This window comes from Engraulis encrasicolus, chromosome 5, assembly GCF_034702125.1.
Source record: "Engraulis encrasicolus isolate BLACKSEA-1 chromosome 5, IST_EnEncr_1.0, whole genome shotgun sequence".
Taxonomy (NCBI): domain Eukaryota; kingdom Metazoa; phylum Chordata; class Actinopteri; order Clupeiformes; family Engraulidae; genus Engraulis; species Engraulis encrasicolus.
The window spans coordinates 5453796-5472291 of NC_085861.1; the positions used below are offsets into that span (position 1 = coordinate 5453796).

Sequence of the window (18496 nt, forward strand, 5' to 3'; positions counted from 1 at the left end):
GCCCTCTGTTGTGTAAGAGAATCTTTAGTTCTAGTGAAGTGGCTACAATAATGACAGATCACGTGTTACTGCGACCGCCTACCCAGAGCCGCGCGCCTACCAGACTGGTTCTATCAAGAATATCCGTTTTCTCAATGACTGTTGCTGTTGAAGTTGCAAGATTACAGTGTCGTTTGCCGTCTTGGGATAGTGACAGGTCCCTGCAATGGGTACATTCTGCTTTGTGAGAACTGGCTGCTTTCTCCGTCAGGTTGCACCAGGCCTGCCTTCTATGCTACACCGAGAGTACAGCCTCGACATTGCCCCAGCGCTGCTTCGCACTCAGGGCTACATCGATGGACGCTGGGTGTCTGCACCGTCCACGTTCCCAGTGCTAGACCCAGCGACAGGCAAGGAGCTGGCCAAGGTAGCTGACTGTGGAACGAAGGAGGCACAGGACGCTGTCAACGCTGCATACAAGGCGTTTTATTCGTGGAAGCGTCAAACCGCAAAGGTAGGATAATTATGTCATCTGTGTTGCAAGTTGTCAGGGATAAAGTCCTGCACCACAAGTAGTTCTAGTGTTCTGCTGGCGAAGACCTTTGAAGGACAGTCAGAACTGACAGCTAGCTAATAAATAAACAGCTAGCTAATAAGCTATTGCATTTTGCAGTCTTCGTAATCATCACGCAGTTGTACAGTATTCATGAAGCAATGCAGAGTGTAACATAATAACAACAGCAGGTCTCTGGCGATATGTAGGCTATCTATGTTGCAGATCATCAATGGTATGCATATGTTTTCAAAGGAAAGCTCTCTGATTTGATGCAATTGAAAATGTTGAAACCAGACATTTCCTTTGTTTATTGAAATTATTAGCTAATGATGAGCCTTGAGATGTTGCTTAATAGTTGTTTTCCTGTGTGAATCATGTAGGCTACAGTGCAAATATCTCATATGTCTGCAGAAGACAGCTATGCAAATAAAGCCTTATGAAATGAGATCAAAATGGACTAAACTGAACAATATTTGGGTGATTTCTCCAACTCCCATTTCGACTTAGTATTGAAATATTAATTCATAAACTGCTCCTGTCAAGGTGCCTTTGTCCATTGCACCCATCTCCTATGTAATATGTCACTCAGTGATGGCACATCTTGTGAACTGAAGAGACCTTTCAAGGATCCAGTTTCATCTTGTTCAGGTCCAGTTTTGCCTGTCTACTGTCTTGGACAATTTTGTCTACCCATAGTGAACTCCTACAGTTAGGAGTGTGCCATGTGTCAAATCAAAAAAGGTATAATGTGTTGTAGTGTTTTGTTTGCTTGCTTTCAGGTGTCGGGATATATGTTTGAAAATAAACCCATGCATTCACTTTGTCTTCCACTTAGCTAAACTCTCAATTCATCTTTGTATTCAGGAAAGAAGTGTCCTCCTACGGAAATGGTTTGATCTCTTAAACGCCAACAAGGAGGACCTTGCCAAGCTTATAACTGCAGAATGTGTGAGTATTATTTGAGTGTGTCATTTTGTTCCAACAACTTTGCATTTCTAGGTGATGGCCTGAGTCAAGATGTAATCAATTATTCACCTGACTGTTTAATTTGTTACAGTGGCAGATACACTTATAAATGATTACCGGCATTTGTCAAGGTGTCATATGACGCACATGGGTGTAGTATTGCATTAAATTCTACTTATTGTTCAGTAAGTGAAGCAGTCCTTTATAACGTCTCCATCACGCAGTACTACATCACTTTGCAATATATGTAGGAGACACTAGTTGCCCTTCAGGCTAATTGTGATGTCTGCTCTGGTCTCTTGAAGCAAGCAAGGGCAACTCACACACCTTTATGCAGTAGTGTACTTTCATTGCATTTTAGAAAACAAAGTGCTACGCAAGTGAAGTGCAAACGTGTCTGTCACAGTCTTTACAGTCGGTTACAGTCAGTGCAAATATTGAAAATAAAGACACGCCCTTACTGTATACAGTGCCATGAGAAAGTTTGGGCACCCTTTTGGAAAATCATTACATTGGGTTATGTCTCATTGAGCTTTTAAAGTAGCAACTTCATGTTAACATATGTTAGACTGAAGGGAAAGAGGAACATTTCAGCAGAGGAAGAATTTTCCTAGGTGTTACAGAAACAATTGTATGTGGATTTAAACAAAAATATGCCTGTGCATAAATATGGGCACCCCAAAGAAGGTATACCATTAATATGAAGTAGAGCTCACCTTTGCAGCACAAACTGGTTTTAATGACTTTGTAATCCCGCCTTCAGTCACTAAGACAGCAGTGATTGGACATTAAAATGTTATTTACCATAAATAATAGCAGACTAGGCTTGTCCTAAATTCTATCTTAGGAAGTGGCAATATAGTGGGCTCTGAACAACTCTTTGCAGACTTCAAACAAAGATAATGCATTACTATGAATAATGAGAAAGGTAAACAGAGTAACCTGGAAGTCTTGGACGATGTTTTTCCACACCCAGAAATGGAAATCCATTTGAGTGTAAAGCATGGAAAGCCACAGGAATGGTACTCGTGAAAGGAAAATGTAGTTTGCTGAAAAATAGTTTAAAAGGCATGGGTAAAGGATGGTAGAATGGTAACAGGCACACTACAGAACACCTCCATAGAACCACAAGACCATAGCTGCTGATAGTGCAGACTTAGACATGGGTCCTTCCGCATATACTTTTCACAAGGCAAAATCTCGTTGGATGGGTGGTGCATAAAAAAGGCTTTCCTGTGTATCCATCAGAAATAAGTTGCTAAACTTATGCAGAAGGCTCATCTGGACGCATGCTGGATTGACTGACTGTAATGGTAAAAAAACATGATTTTAAAATTGTTTCAAGTGAATGACAGCCGAGGCTTTCATGAATTCACTGGGGAAAAAAGTAAATAAAAAGAGTCATGATTTTTACAGTTACAGTCAGCAGAAGGTATCCGTTACACTGAATGACAATTTCATTGTGCACGTCTTTGACTACCTTCTTTGGGGTGCCCATATTTATGCACACGCCTATTTTTGTTCACATAAAATTGTTTCTGTAACACCTATGAAAATTCTTCCACTACTGAACTGTTTCTCTTTACCTACAGTTTAACATATGTTAAAATGTAGTTGCTACTTCAAAAGCTCAACGAGAAATAAACCGATGTAATGATTTTCCAAAAGGGTGCCCAAACTTTCTCATGGCACTGTATAGGTAAGACAGGTAGTTCAACCAAGCTTGGATACAGGTTGATGGACAGGTGGATGTATACATCCTATTCTTTTATTTACATGTACAAACTGTACGTGGCCTTAAGGGTTTGACTTTATTTTCAATGTTTGCACTGATGATGGTCGGACCAAAGAGGGTGGAGTAATAAAGAAGCTTCGAAACCCGCCCACCCAATGCAAAAGTGTGTGCTCAAGTTGAGTCTCCTAAGGGGGCGTTGTCCCCTCCTTCTTCTTCTATTTTTGAGGTGTTTGCACGAGAAGTGCGCTACCGCCATCTACAGCGCTAAGGGGACTCCATTTATTCTCAACCTCAGGACTCCGAAGGTCTCCTAACCGAAGGTCTCCTAAAGGGGCGTTCACCTGACAGAAAGTGGATACCAGAAATGAACTAGAATGACTTATCTCTGTCTAGAATATCTCTGGTCGGACTGTGACCGAAATGTTTGCACTTCAGTTGACGGCACCTTTTTGTTTTCTAAAATGCAATTAAAGTATACTATTGCATCGGCATAAAGGTGTGCGAATTCTCCTTGCCTGCTTCTAGTTTACTTATTGAAACCTACTCACCCATCAGGCACCAAGTCGAGAGGCGCAATACGTACTTCCACTGGAAAGAATAGGCTCTGGAGCGTGTTCCATTCTCCACTGTGTACTGAGATGCAGTGCACTTTCCACCCTCAACTTAACGGCTAAATTTGAGGGTGAAGTGCAGGTCCAATTCACGTTCTATCTGATACACTTCACGGAAATGACGGTTGTCGCGTGTCATCAGAGTTTACCAACCGCCAATATACAATTCATCACGGAAGACACTGTTCCTCATGTTGACAATTTTACCCCTAAAAAGTTACCCCTTTCTCTTATACACATGGCTATTGTCTTTGGAATCAAAGCTATGCTGTCATCACAGAGATTCGGCAGTTTGACCAATCTGACACTCAACCAGAGAGGAAACTACTTTACAAACATGGCAGCCGTTGAGTGCGAAAATTGTACATAACTCCACACTTCAAAAAACGGCCGGTTTGAGGGCGTTATCCGGGTAGTTTACAGTACACTTCACCGCCGCGATTAGAAATGGAACCGCCCTGCGTACCCAAACACAGTGCGGGTAGGGCGGAAAGTACGAAGATTGGAACAGCCTCCTGGTCTCTTGGTCATGAAATAGCAAGGTGATTTAAGGAAGGAAGAGGAATTGAAACAGGGTTCCCACGGGTCATGGCATTTCTGGAATATCATGGAATTTCATGAAAGTTTTTCCAGTCATGGAATTTTACCATTTTGCATGCACAGTCATGGAATATCATGGAATTTTCTTAACAGTTGTGTAGAAGTAAAAAAAAATGTTTGGTGTATGACATTGTTTCTTACTGGTTATACTACAATGCTTCCCCAGAAACTGTTTAGTTTTGCGCTGTAATGTGCAACATTCCAGAATGCTTTGAGCCCACCTAAGTCTGGCGGTGGCTCTGCGTCGGCTCTAGGGATGAAGATAATCTTCAGTTTTCACACTTTTTAGCGTCATTTCTTTTTACGGAAGTGGTCATGGAAATTCAGTTTTTTGGGTCCGGGAAGTCATGGAGAATCATGGAATTTCATATCTGAATTAGAGTGGGAACCCTGTTGAAAGTTTGTGAACACGCAGTGCTGATCAGTTTCCAGCGCTCTCTCCCACAGCCATGCTGGCATCGTGCTTCATCATTGGAATGAATAAGAAGTAATATCCAGAATTTTTTTGGTTTATTATTTATCTAAAAGATTTTTGGGGTTCTTTTATGCCTTCGTTGGACAGGACGGTATGAAATGCTGACAGGAAGCAAGTGAAATAGAGCAGTGGTTCTTAACCTGGGATGCAGGCGCCCCCTGGAATGCACCAGAGATTCCAGGGGGTGCGCAGAATTTTGTTTGTGATGAGGTTGTAACAAAAATTCTTCTTGACAATATTATAATTTAGCCAAAACAAAACCAAATTTAATTGTGCTTTGGTCCCCATTTAAAGTCATTAAGGTATTGATTGATATCTTGAGCAATACTCATTGTAATTAATCACTTAAATAATTTTTTGCAAGCATACCGTAGAAGTTTGGGTTGGGAGTGCGCGGTTTGTCTTGGGCACAGGTAAGGGGGTGCTTTAAGAAAACAAGGTTAAGAACCACTGATAGTGGGGAAGGATCAGTAAATGACCTTGTCGTAACATCACAGTGCCATATTTTGCATTGATTGACTGATTGATTGATTGATTGATTGATTGATTGATCAGGGCAAGTGAAAAATGAAAGGTCGCACCATGCATAGGTTTCTTTAGAACGCCGAAACTCTGTAATAAAGAAACCTATGCATGGTGCGACCTTTTCTCATTTTTCACCTTTACAATATTTTGGTCAGCACCCTTTCAAGAAGAAAAACACTTTTGGGGTGAAGCCTGCTCCAACCTCTATGAACTTTTCGATCAGGGCAAGCCCATGCCTTTATTTGACAGGACGTATGAAATGCTGACAGGAAGCAAGTGGGATAGAGAGATGGGGAAGGATCAGGAAATTACCTTTGTGTAACATCACAGTGCCACATTTTTCATTGATTGATTGATTGATTGATTGATTGATTGAAACACCACACGTTTTAGGGACAGCACCTACCCACAAGCCATCCGCTACTTGAACTTGAACATGCACTAGCACTTTACAGCCACTCCACTGCCTGGCCTTCTACCTCTGCCTACCTTGCACTATGTACTGTATTATGTCTTATTGCACTTTTCAATGTTTATTGTATGCGTAATTCCCTGTTTATTTATGGCCCCTCTTGTTTTCTTGTCTTTGTCTTAGCTCTGTGTTGTTAAATGTGTGAGCAAACCAAAAGACACTCCTAGCAACTGTATGTTATACTGTTGATTTGGCTATAATAATAAACTTGAACTTGAACTTGATTGATTGATTGATCAGGGCAAGCCCATGAAGGAGTCCCTGGGGGAGATCGCCTACTCGGCCTCCTTCCTGGAGTGGTTCTCGGAGGAGGCGCGCCGCACCTACGGAGACTTCGTGCCCTCGGCCGCCAAGGACCGCAAGATCCTGCTCCTCAAGCAGCCGGTGGGCGTGGCCTCCATCATCACCCCGGTGAGTTGTTGTCACGGTGATCTCTCGGATTGATGGAGCTCTTATCTGCACACACGCGCTGCCAATTGTGCTTCAAACTTTATGAATAGTTGGATAAATCTATGGGGAAAAAAACTAAACAAAATTAAACACCCAACACTGCGTATTGTCTGGCAATTCCAAAGTTAGGTAACACTTAACTTGATGGCAGCGTGAACACTCATACGTATGAACAGTGAACAGTGTCATAATACAGTTATGGACGTGTCATAGACATTATGTCAATGTCATGAACATCTTATGACTGTTATTATTAAGTGACATTCGGTTTTGGTAAAGACAGCCCCAACAATGTCAACTTTTTTTTTTACTATGAAACATTGAGCAAGGCACCTAACCCCATACTGCTGCAGGGACTGTAACCAATACCTTGTAAATATATTTTAGTTGTTTTGGATGAAAGCGTCAGTTTAATGTAATGTAATGTAATCAGGGCTGTAAATGAACACCAGCCAACCGGCCAAATGCTGGTGAAATTTCAGTTTGGCTGGTAGAGAAGACTAAACTTACTAGCCACTTAGACCCATTAGTTAGTGCGTGTTTGGCTAGTTTAGATTAACATCTACTAGCCATTTTGGCTTTTGATGAAAACAGTTTATTTAGAGCTCTGAATGTAATGTAATGAATTATCTGAGTAAGATAGAAAGTAAATGTCTACACACTTAAATCCTCTTTGTGTTCTTTTTAATGATAACAAACCAAGCTTTCGGTGAGACCAAAAGCTTGGCCTATTATTAAAAAGAACACAAACAGGATTTAAGTGTGTAGACATTTACTTTCTATTTTGCACAGTTTTTGTTTATGTTTGGCACCTTTTAATCAGGAGTGCGGTGTGATCATCCGGTTGAGTGAATTGCCTGAGTAAAATAAAACATGTGAATGTGGTTGTTGCAGTGGAACTTCCCGAGTGCCATGATCACCAGGATCAACAGTTTATTTAGAGCTCTGAATGTGATGTAATGAATTGCCTGATTAACATGTGAATGTGAATGTCCTCATTGCAGTGGAACTTCCCGAGTGCCATGATCACCAGGAAGGTGGGGGCGGCTCTGGCGGCGGGCTGCACGGTGGTGGTGAAGCCGGCTGAAGACACGCCCCTCTCCGCACTGGCCTTGGCCGAGGTACGCGGCACTCCTATACACTGTTATACTAGTATTTAACACCATTCACTCACACACACACACACACACACACACACACACACACACACACACACACACACACACACACACACACACAAGAAGACAGCCCACTCTGGCCTTGGACGAGGTACGTGGCTCTCCTGGATACACTGTTATACTAGTATTTAACACCATCCACACACACACACACACACACACACACACACACACACACACACACACACACACACACACACACACACACACACACACACACACACACACACACACAAGAAGACACCCCACTCTCTGCACTGGCCTTGGCCGAGGTACGGGGCACTCCTATACACTGTTATACTAGTAGTATTTAAAGGGACACTGTGTGAGATTTTTAGTTGTTTATTTCCAGAATTCATGCTACCCATTCACTAATGTTACCTTTTTCATGAATACTTACCACCACCATCACACTCTAAGTATTCATTATGACTGGAAAAATGGCACTTTTCATACATGAAAAGGGGGACCTTCTCCATGGCCCGCCATTTTGAATTTCCAAAAATAGCTATTTTTAGCTGCAAAAATGACTGTACTTGGACCATACTAGAAAATATTTGTAAACTTTCATGTGAAGATCAAATGTGGTAATTGGCAGCCCAGTTTCAATGAGCAGCATAGTTGCAGTACCTTTTTTGACCATTTCCTGCACAGTGTCCCTTTAACACCGTTCACACACACACAAGAAGACACCCCGCCCTCTGCACTGACATTGGCCTAGGTACGAGGCACGCCTGGAAACACCTGCTACCTGGATACTTATACTAGTATTTAACACCACACACACACACACACACACACACACACACACACACACACACACACACACACACACAAGAAGACACCCCGCTCTCTGCACTGGCCTTGGCCGAGGTACGTGGCACTCCTATACACTCTTATACTAGTATTTAACACCATTCACACACACACACACACACACACAAGAAGACACCCCCCTCTCTGCACTGGCATTGGCCGAGGTACGTGGCACTCCTATACACTCTTATACTAGTATTTAACACCCTTCACACACACACAAGAAGACACCCCCCTCTCTGCACTGGCATTGGCCGAGGTACGAGGCACGCCTGGATACACCTGCTACCTGGATACTAATTCATCACTGTGTTTCAATGGAAAACATTTGGTAGCATTGCATAGCAGTATTCTGAATGCAGGAAGTGAAGGACAACAGCGAGGCGTGGTGATTGTAATAACGATGTTACAGCATGTCGGGAAGTGTAACCAAAGAGATGGATCTATTACCTGGAAATCCCATGAGAGCATTGTAGCACCCGGCTAACTGATGGATGATTAGGGGGATTATACAGTATGTAAAATAATGTAAATATATGCCCCTTTGTGTGCGTGTGTGTGTGTGTGTGTATCCTACAGCTGGCGGAGCAGGCGGGTATCCCCGCGGGGGTGTTTAACGTGGTGCCCTGCTCCCGGGAGACGACTCCTGCTGTGGGGGAGCTGCTCTGCACAGACAACCTGGTGGCCAAAGTCTCCTTCACCGGCTCCACCGCCACCGGCAAGGTAAGGGTTAACCGTGTGATCACACCGCCGGCGTTGAACGCGTGGAAAGGTACGGAGGTAATTGACTTTGTATGGGAGAGCAGGTGGCAGAAGCGTTAAAAGCCGCAAAAGCTTTTCTAGAGTCGAGGGAGTCAAAAGCCGAGGGCGTCAAAAGTTGAACTTCATCTAAAAATATGTAATGAGCTCGACGCCAGCAGGCATCAGCCAATGGAATGTTCATCATTTTCTAAACACGAACTTCGGTTGGTCGAGATTCTTGGTCCAATGCTTCAGGTTGAATCCTTTGCCGCGTGCAACGCCCTGACCTGTGCTTTCCAGGCAGGAGTCAGCAGTGTTGTAGCTCTTTCAACGCCGGCGGTGTGATCGCCTGGTAAGGGCTAAGCACCGGAGACATGTAGTACATTCAGACCAGGGTTACCAGTTGAGGCTGGGGATTTTCAGCCAAAAAATGCTCAAAACCCACCTGGAGGCACTAAAGCCCGCCCAATTTGAATGAAACTCTTTTGATTTCTATGGCCATAAATCTGCAGAAAAACCCAACCAAATGCCCTTTTTACCCGCAGACTGTCATCCTAAGCAGCCCAATTGGGCGGGAAAGCATAGTAACCCATTATCATGAACATGTCTCCCTCTCCAGATCTTGCTGAAGTGGGCGTCCAGCACAGTGAAGAAAGCCTCCATGGAACTGGGGGGCCACGCCCCCTTCATCGTCTTCGACAGCGCTGACATCGACAAGGCAGTGGCAGGAGCCATGGCCTCCAAGTTCCGCAACTCTGGACAGGTACGGTAGGCAGATGGCATATGAATATTTCGACGTAACAACACCAGTGTTACGGAGGCCAACTAGCAGAGTGTGGCGTGGAATGTTAGTAAACCTCCCTCCCGAAGCCTCAATACAATGTGGTATAGCGTTGGGCTATCAGACCGGCCCTTTAGCTCAGCGTGCTCGTACTGTGACTCCCATTGCCGAAGCGATGTAGTTGACGAGGTGGCAGGTTCACACTCCTATGGGGACGAACTGTGCAGGAACACCCCCGTCACACCAGCAAGTAGACATGTTAAAGGTGCTGCCCAAAAGATACTGCACATATGAAATACTTTTCTGTGTCAATGGCCTGATGGCCTCCAAGTTCCGCAACTCTGGCCAGGTACGGTAGGGGGACAACTTTACGGCACTCATTCATGCAATATTTCAGTGTCAGCAGATGGCATACAGTATTACTGTATTGGGTTCGTTCGTGATGAAGCAGTGATACTTTTGCGATGCAGCGCACATGCGCACTTTGCCAGTTTGATGCATTCTGGTAACCAGCAAGTAGACATTACATCTACATTACATTAGTATTTAGCAGACGCCTTTGTTCAAAGCGACTTACAAGGAGCAATTTAAACAAGAACAGGGTAAGGCACAGTGTACAGTTGCACCACTGATAGCATTGTCCTACACAGAGTAAAGAAGAGGACGATGCATTAAAAAGTAGCAAAAGTAAACAAAGACCTCAAGGTGCAGTGTACAGTTGCAGCACTGACAACACAATAGAAGCAACATTAAATAATAGGAAAGTAACAAGGCAAATTGGATAATAAGCAAGACATCTAGGCGCAGTGTACAGTTGCAACACTGGCAACAATGTCCAACACAATGATAAAGCAAAATAAGTAAAGGATTTAAAAAGGATGTTCGGTAACGCTTTACTTTACGGTACAGTTACCATATGTAATTACTCTGTACTTTCTGGGTAACAACAGGGTAACAGAGAGAAGTTACATGGTATCTAATGGGTAAAAAGGGGGTAATTACAAAGTAAATACCATTAATTGGGTAACAACAGGGTAACAGAGAGAAGTTTGATGATTAGATGGTTAGAAAATACGCAGTAGTTTCATAGTAATTCTTGAGATATGTGTATTACATAGTATTTACTTTGTAATTACCCCCTTTTTACTTGTTCGATACCATGTAACTTCTGTCTGTTACCCTGTTGTTACGCAGAAAGTACACTATAAATACTGTACCGTAAAGTAAAGCGTTACCGGATGTTCAAAGCGAATTAGGTACATAAAGATGTTAGGTACATAAGAGAAATTGGATAGACAAGTTAAAGGTGCTGCCCAACAGATACCGCACCACGTATGAAATACACTTGTGTGTCACATAAGACTGTGTGTAGTGTATTAACATTGCAGCTTGTAAGTTGCTGTGGATAAATGTGTCGGCTAAATGTAATGTAATCTTAAAAATATGGCACTTCTGTTATCTTTTGTAATGTAATCCTAAAAGTATGGCACTTTTGATGGTGTTGAGGGTTGTAATTATGAAAACTGAAAAATAAAGTCTGCACACCAAGCTCCGATTTCTCTTAATGTAAAGGGGTATGCCACTATTTTGGGGCTTAATACAGTTAAAATCGTTGGCCAAGTTAAAAGAGGGAGCCTGACGCTAAGCCAGTGAAAGTCAATGGATGTGTGTGTGTGTGTGTGTGTGTGTGTGTGTGTGTGTGTGTGTGTGTGTGTGTGTGTGTGTGTGTGTGTGTGTGAGAGAGAGAGATTATTATCAATGTCTTATTTAAATGTTTTAGTTAAACTGCACATTGGAGACTGGTTAAATGCAATTTCGAACTTCTGTGCTAACCCTGTAACATAGGTATTTGACAATGAAGTACACTTGACCTGACTTGACTTAATGTGTCTCCTCTAGACGTGCGTGTGCTCCAACCGCTTCTTGGTGCAGAGTGGTGTGCACGACGTGTTTGTGGAGCGCTTGGCCAAGGCCATGTCTGCGGAGCTGAGGCTGGGCCACGGGTCCGATCCCGCCACCACCCAGGGACCCCTCATCAACCCCCGCGCCGCAGAGAAGGTACAGTACACGTGACAGGGCTTATCCTATTCAGACTCATTGTGTGGATTGCAATATGCCAATATGCGCAATATACCTTTTCCAACTTGGGGCAGAGAAATATTCTAGTAAGGGGAGATAGGACAGGTACATAGAAGTTAACGGTGAAGATTCGTAACGCAAATATGGCGTCTACCCGCACATCTCCCGCCTTTCTGGTAACAAGAGCCAATGTGCCTGCTGAGCTGCGTTGCCAGTGATCCAATCATCTGGCTGCATCGGCGCACGCGAAATTATGCACATGCTCAGTTGTGAAAAGCCGTTGCTCTCGTGCCGTTATGGAACTACTGCGCCTGCGCTCTGTCAAAAAAACCGTGAGAAAAGTGGCTTAAAAAGCTTTATTTTGACTCGTATGACACAACCAAGTAGTCTAGATTGATCAGTTTTTCACGGTCGTTTCAACCATATGGGTTTCACAACCGCTGGGTTCCCCTCCGTCCTACACTCAGTTTCCCCATTCATTTTTCCCATTGACTCTCAGATCTGGTCTACTTAATCGCGAAATAGCACCCCGGAGGCGTCACCAAGATGGCCGCCATATGTCCCCTCTCATTCTAGAATCTCTCTGCTTGGGGCCCACTTCAAGTTTTCACAAATGTTAGGGGCCCACCTCTGACTCAATAAACAATAAAATTCAAATAAATCAATGGCGACACACACAAACAAATGATTTAGATTTTTAGGAAATGATTTCAAGGCCCACTTGGAATACCTTCAGGGCCCACTAGTGGGCCCCGGCCCACAGTTTGAGAATCACTGCGATATGCGGACTCCCGTCCTCCCTTGCTCACTTGCCTCTTTGTGACCTTGTGATGACATCACAGACAACAGAATTGTATATTTCAATACCTCACTAAAGCTTAATTCTAATGTAATTTTCTCATTTGCAAATGGGATGGTGAATGAAGGATATAACAGTCCCCCAAAAGCTGTTGTGGCTAGGCTGACAGCGGGGAAACTGTATTGTTTTCTCCACGGAGGCGAGGCGTCAGCAAACGCAATACCACAAGCACAAGTGAAGGACGGGAGTCCACATATATGTATTCCACCCTGTGTGTTTATACAATTACTTCCGGTGCCTTTGTCGCTCTTGTAGCGTTCAGAGTGTTTGTGTGGCTAATGTCAGTTCTGTTTCTCTCCTGCAGGTGGAGCACCAGGTGCAGGATGCGGTGTCCCAGGGGGCAGTGATCGTCAGGGGGGGCAAGCGGCTGGAGGGGTCCTTCATGGAGCCCACGCTGCTCACCAACGTCACCACCAACATGCTCTGCACCCGCGAGGAGACATTCGGGCCCCTCCTCCCCGTCCTCAAGTGAGTAGAAACGAAATGGGACTAAGAGTTGAACCAGGGGAAACAACTCAGACCAGTGATTTTCAACCTATGGACGGGGGCCCACTGGTGGGCCCTGAAGATATTCCAATTGGGCCTTGGAATAATTTTCTACAAATTATAATCACATTTTGGTGTGTTGCTATTGATTTATTTGAGTTTTATTCTTAATTGGGTCAGAGGTGGGCCCTGAACATTTTGACAATTTCGAGTGGGCCCCACGTTGAAAAAGGTTGGGAACCCCTGACTCAGACATAAAAAAATAGTATGTTTGTTTCATATATTGTGGAGAAGAGATATTGTGCAGAGTACTGTGAGCTATTGACATGCTCTGCACCCGCGAGGAGACCTTCGGGCCCCTCCTCAAGTGAGTAGAAATGAAATGTGACTAAGAGTTAAACCAGGGGCAACAACTCAGACATAAAAAATATTGGTAACACTTTATTTTAGGGATACATCTATTAGCACTAATACCTACAATGTCCCTGTATAAGTAACTTGTAAGACATGTACAAAGCAAAATCAAACATTTGTTAGGCATGTATTCGCAAATGTCTTGTTCATGCACAATAAGGGATTTATTACCAATTTAACCTTAGTAAGGACCTAGTAGGCCTTAGCGTTTGCTTAGTACATGCCTTACAAGTTACTTATGCAGGCATTAACATTGTATGTATTAGTGCTAATTAGAGATGCACCGGATCCTGATTTTTAGGATCCTGCCGGATACCGGATCCACTGCTTAAGATCCTGCCGGAGGGTTGAAACACATAGCCTACTCACACACGTGGGCCCTTTTTATCACGTTGGCTCAAACTGTTTTGACTGAAAAGCCTCGGCTACCGGATCCAGGATCCAGGATCCTGGAGCCGGATCCGGATCCTGTGAAAAACCCTATCATCCTGCCGGATCCGGAACCGGATCTTGGATCCGGTGCATCTCTAGTGCTTATACTTGTAGATGTGTCCCTAAAATAAAGTGTTACCAAAAAATTATTTTTGGTTCATTTATAATGGAGAAGAGATACTGAGCAGAGCACTGTGAGCTATAGACATGCTCTGCACCCGCGAGGAGACCTTTGGGGCGCTAGTCCCCGTCCTGAGTCAAACCAGGGGAAATAACTCATTTATTCATAACTCATTTATAGACATAAAGCATATGGAATAAGGAGTATGTTTGGTTCATTTATAATGGAGAAGAGATACTGAGCAGAGCACTGTGAGCTATAGACATGCTCTAGTCCCCGTCCTCAAGTGAGTCAAACCAGAAGAGACAACTCATCAACTCTAATATGTTTGGTTCATACTATATTGTGGAGAAGAGATATTGTGCAGAGTACTGTGAGCTACTGACATGCTCTGCACCCGCGAGGAGACATTCAGGACTTGGACTATACATTGATACCCTGGCATCTGGCTGTTTCACCAAACTCCACCACGCAAGGTTTCCTCACCTAAAAGTCGAAGGTGTTTCTGAGCATATGAGGATATCAGGATATCAGGATAGCCGGGTGGGATTTTCCATACGTATGTAGCTGGGTGGTGTTTCTTCCACCTGTCGATCTCCGCTGCGCCATGGGGTCAGTTCATTGTGAGTGGCTGAGGCGGCACGTCAGTAAAGGTGACCGATAGATCGTTTATCCAATCGCATGTAAGGATTTGTTTAAGGATCCTGATCAGATGGTATTGTGATGTTGAAGGAGAAACATAGCAGCTGATGAGAGGCAGGTTCATTTATTGAGACTTGGAATGTCAAATTTAATTGTCCGTTTTTGGGACAAATAATGCATCCGCAATCTTAAGTAAATTGAATTAACTGAAGTTATTTAAAAGTTTTTTTTTATCAAGAGGCTATTTTGTGGCTATGCTGTGAATAGCAAAAGGAATTTACACAGCATTCCCTTTTTTATTTTAAAGGCAAAATAATAAGTCTGACATGAGTTTTCACCTTATTTGTTCTTTTCCAGATTCAACACAGAGGATGAAGCTCTTGCCATTGCCAATGCGTGCAACGTCGGCCTTGCAGGTCTGTTAATTATATAATGCTGACTTAATGATTTACTATAATCTTTTTTATAGTAGACTTAATTATTTACTACAGTAACGTCTTTTTTTCCCCTAAGTTGCCAAGAGTGTCATGGCTGTCATTTTTCTTGTCTGTAGCAGAAAATGTCTCATGCTCAAAATTGTTGCAGCCGAAAAGTAACAAAAGAATGGGTATAAAACCAAAGTATAGGCGCAGTCAACAAACTTTTTTGGTGTTTTATTGTCTGTCAGGTTACTTCTACTCACATTAGCCAGATCAGATCAGAACATACTTCTATTTTAACATTCTGCTCTGTAAAGTGTATTTGTGTGTCTTGAAAGGCATCTTGTGAAGTTGCAAATTGCAATCTTGTAAAGTGTCAGCTATGATTATGTCCTCGATTGTAAGTCGTTAAAAAAAGTGTCTGCCAAATGCAAGGTAATGTAATGTAATGTGAGTGTCCTTGTTGTAATCTTGTAAAGTATACACTTTACTTTAATCTTGTAAAGTGTCCTAGTGTATCTTGAAAGGCGCTCCATGTAAAATGTATTATTATTAATATATATATATTATTATTTTTCTCGTCCGTCAGGTTACTTCCACTGGCAGGACATTAGCCAGATCAGATCAGAACATACTTCTATTTTAACATTCTGCTCTGTAGATTGTATTTATGTATCTTTAAATGTGCTCCATAAAAATGATTATGTATTATTATAATTGTTATTATTTCTCTTGTCCGCCAGGTTACTTCTACTCCCAGGACATTAGCCAGATCAGATCAGAACATACACATTCATTCTGTCCTGTAAAATGTCATTGTGTTATTTTGACTGATGACGATTGACTTTGTATTATTATTATTAATAATAATATATTATCATTATTTCTTGCCCGCCAGGTTATTTCTACTCGCAGGACCTCAGTCAGATCTGGCGTGTGGCCGAGGAGCTGGAGGTGGGCATGGTGGGGGTGAACGAGGCGCTGCTGTCCACCCCCGAGGCCTCCTTCGGCGGGGTCAAGCAGTCCGGCCTGGGCCGCGAGGGCTCCAAGTACGGCATCGAGGAGTACCTGGACGTCAAGTACATGTGCATTGGAGGCCTCAACCCATGAGGCGTGCCATAGGGGTCTGCAGCAGGCTTGTACGAAATTCCGAATTGAAAGAATTTCAATTCAAAGTAATGCCATAATACGAACACTAGGTGGTGGTGTTTTATGTACTTTCAATGGGTGGTGTAGATTAAATTCAAAGAAATTCAAGGTAATGACACCACCTAGTGTTCGTATTATGGCATTACTTTGAATTGAAATTCATTCAATTCAGAATTTCGTACAAGCCTGGTCTGCAGGGTGCGATTTGTCGAAACATCAGAGGGGGGCGGGGGTACATTTCAGATTTTAAGCAATATAAATTGCAGTAAGTTGCCGTAAAGTTGCAGTAAACAGCGATGATTTTTTTTAAATACAGTAATGGGTTTCCCGTTTGTAAACAATTCCTGACTGCACACTGTTCAGCCTCTAATAGTTGGAAACTGCTGTCACTCAAAAAACGAGCTCACGTCTGTGGCTGCTTAGCATCGTGCCCCTCATCACAGCGTGAATGTTTGTGAACGGGAAACCTATGTATAAAAAGATCAGATGTCAAAACCAGAAGGAGGGACAATCCCAACCCCACCCCCCTTACAAATCGCACGCAGGGTGTCTGTGTGTTTGTGTGGCTACAGGGTAAGAAGGGAGGGAGTCTTATTAGACAATTAGTGGCGACTATGTACTGTACTGTACTGTAGTAGTCACATAGTAGCACATAGCAGACACACCGTATCACATAATGACAAATACATGACACTGTGAATTCAGTCTATCTGCATCTTTTGAGCTGTACGTCAAATAATAAACAATAACTATTCATCAATATTATTCAGCAATCTACAGAAGAGTAAGACTTAAGTCGTCTTACGCATGCCTCCGTCCCACCAAGAAAAGGGGAAAAGAAGTTTAAAAAAGCACAATCATACATTGCTGGTCCTTAAACAGAGACGTTTGAATGGATAAAGCATCAAAAATGTTTCTTAATACAGCAAACTGAGACTGTTATGATAGAGATGATGAACCCTTAACAATAAAGAAATAATAAACAGAAAAAGATACGCACAAAGTACTCTTCAGTCACCAGTGTTATGGTGTCCCCTCATAACTTGCCGCCCTAACTGGTGTCTGTAGGTGTTATCAATTTGTTTGCTAATCCAGACAATGTGTTAGTTGTATGAATCGTTCTATTTTTGTAAGTGAACTGACTTGCCTGACATGAACATGCTTGCGCATTTTTAACCGTACTGTACTGTACTGTAAAGTCATCTATTTAGATTTTTTAGGTGAACCTTCGTTTATAAAAAAATATTCTATGATGCTGCTGGACACTAATATTTCGTTTTATTAATTGGTAGCAGCTGTACGGTTTCGCAATATTTCATTTGATAACAATTTTCATTAGTTCATTATTCAACATCCTTTGCGTTCCATGGGTAGGAAGCCAGTATCTGACCACTGAGAGATGTATAGTATTTCAGACCGTTTCATTTCATTGTGAAAAAAAGAAAAAAAATAGGCACTAGTCACTAAAATTGTTCCCCCAAAAGTGTTAACTTTCCAGTTGAAATTGTCTTGAAAATCTAAAGTAAGTTTTCTCCCATGATCGCATTAACAGTAGTTTTGTTGCCAAATGTTGTCTACCTTAAGTGCCATCTGCAAGCTGTGTCTGCATGCTCCGCCCCCTACCTATCATGCTCTTACTGTACATTTCTAACTTGTGTAAATACTGATTTCTTTGTAATTATTGAACATTAATTTATAACCATTAAAACATGTGATTCATTGAACATTTATACATGTTGATGTTTGTCAATGTGATTTTTTTTTACTTACAGAAAAGTACTTTGTAGAAATCTCTGCTTTCTACAATTACGACTGTACTGTTGTTTTATGAGAAAAGAATTGACAACAACAGCAGCTGAAGCTTTTATTTGGGACAGCAACAAAAAGAGGTTGTTTTTTATCAAACAGAGCAGTGCAGAAACAAACAGGCATAATAGCAATATCTGGGGCCTATACTAAGAAGCTGGTTCAAGAGTAAATCAGGTTACATTAAGAGGTAAATCAACTAAT

The 18496-nt window shown here is 42.6% G+C and overlaps 1 protein-coding gene across 1 annotated transcript; it reads left to right on the top strand.

Annotated features, from left to right (window-relative positions):
• The first annotated feature begins 82 nt into the window (after nucleotides 1-82).
• On the top strand, nucleotides 83-18224 carry aldh5a1 (aldehyde dehydrogenase 5 family, member A1 (succinate-semialdehyde dehydrogenase)). The gene is made up of 10 exons (XM_063198543.1): nucleotides 83-493; nucleotides 1400-1483; nucleotides 6160-6330; nucleotides 7374-7490; nucleotides 8943-9086; nucleotides 9724-9867; nucleotides 11785-11943; nucleotides 13128-13291; nucleotides 15276-15334; nucleotides 16236-18224. Exons 1-10 carry the CDS (start codon nucleotides 206-208, stop codon nucleotides 16445-16447), a joined length of 1542 nt encoding a protein of 513 aa, XP_063054613.1. The 5' UTR covers nucleotides 83-205; the 3' UTR covers nucleotides 16448-18224.
• Nucleotides 18225-18496: the final 272 nt, after the last annotated feature.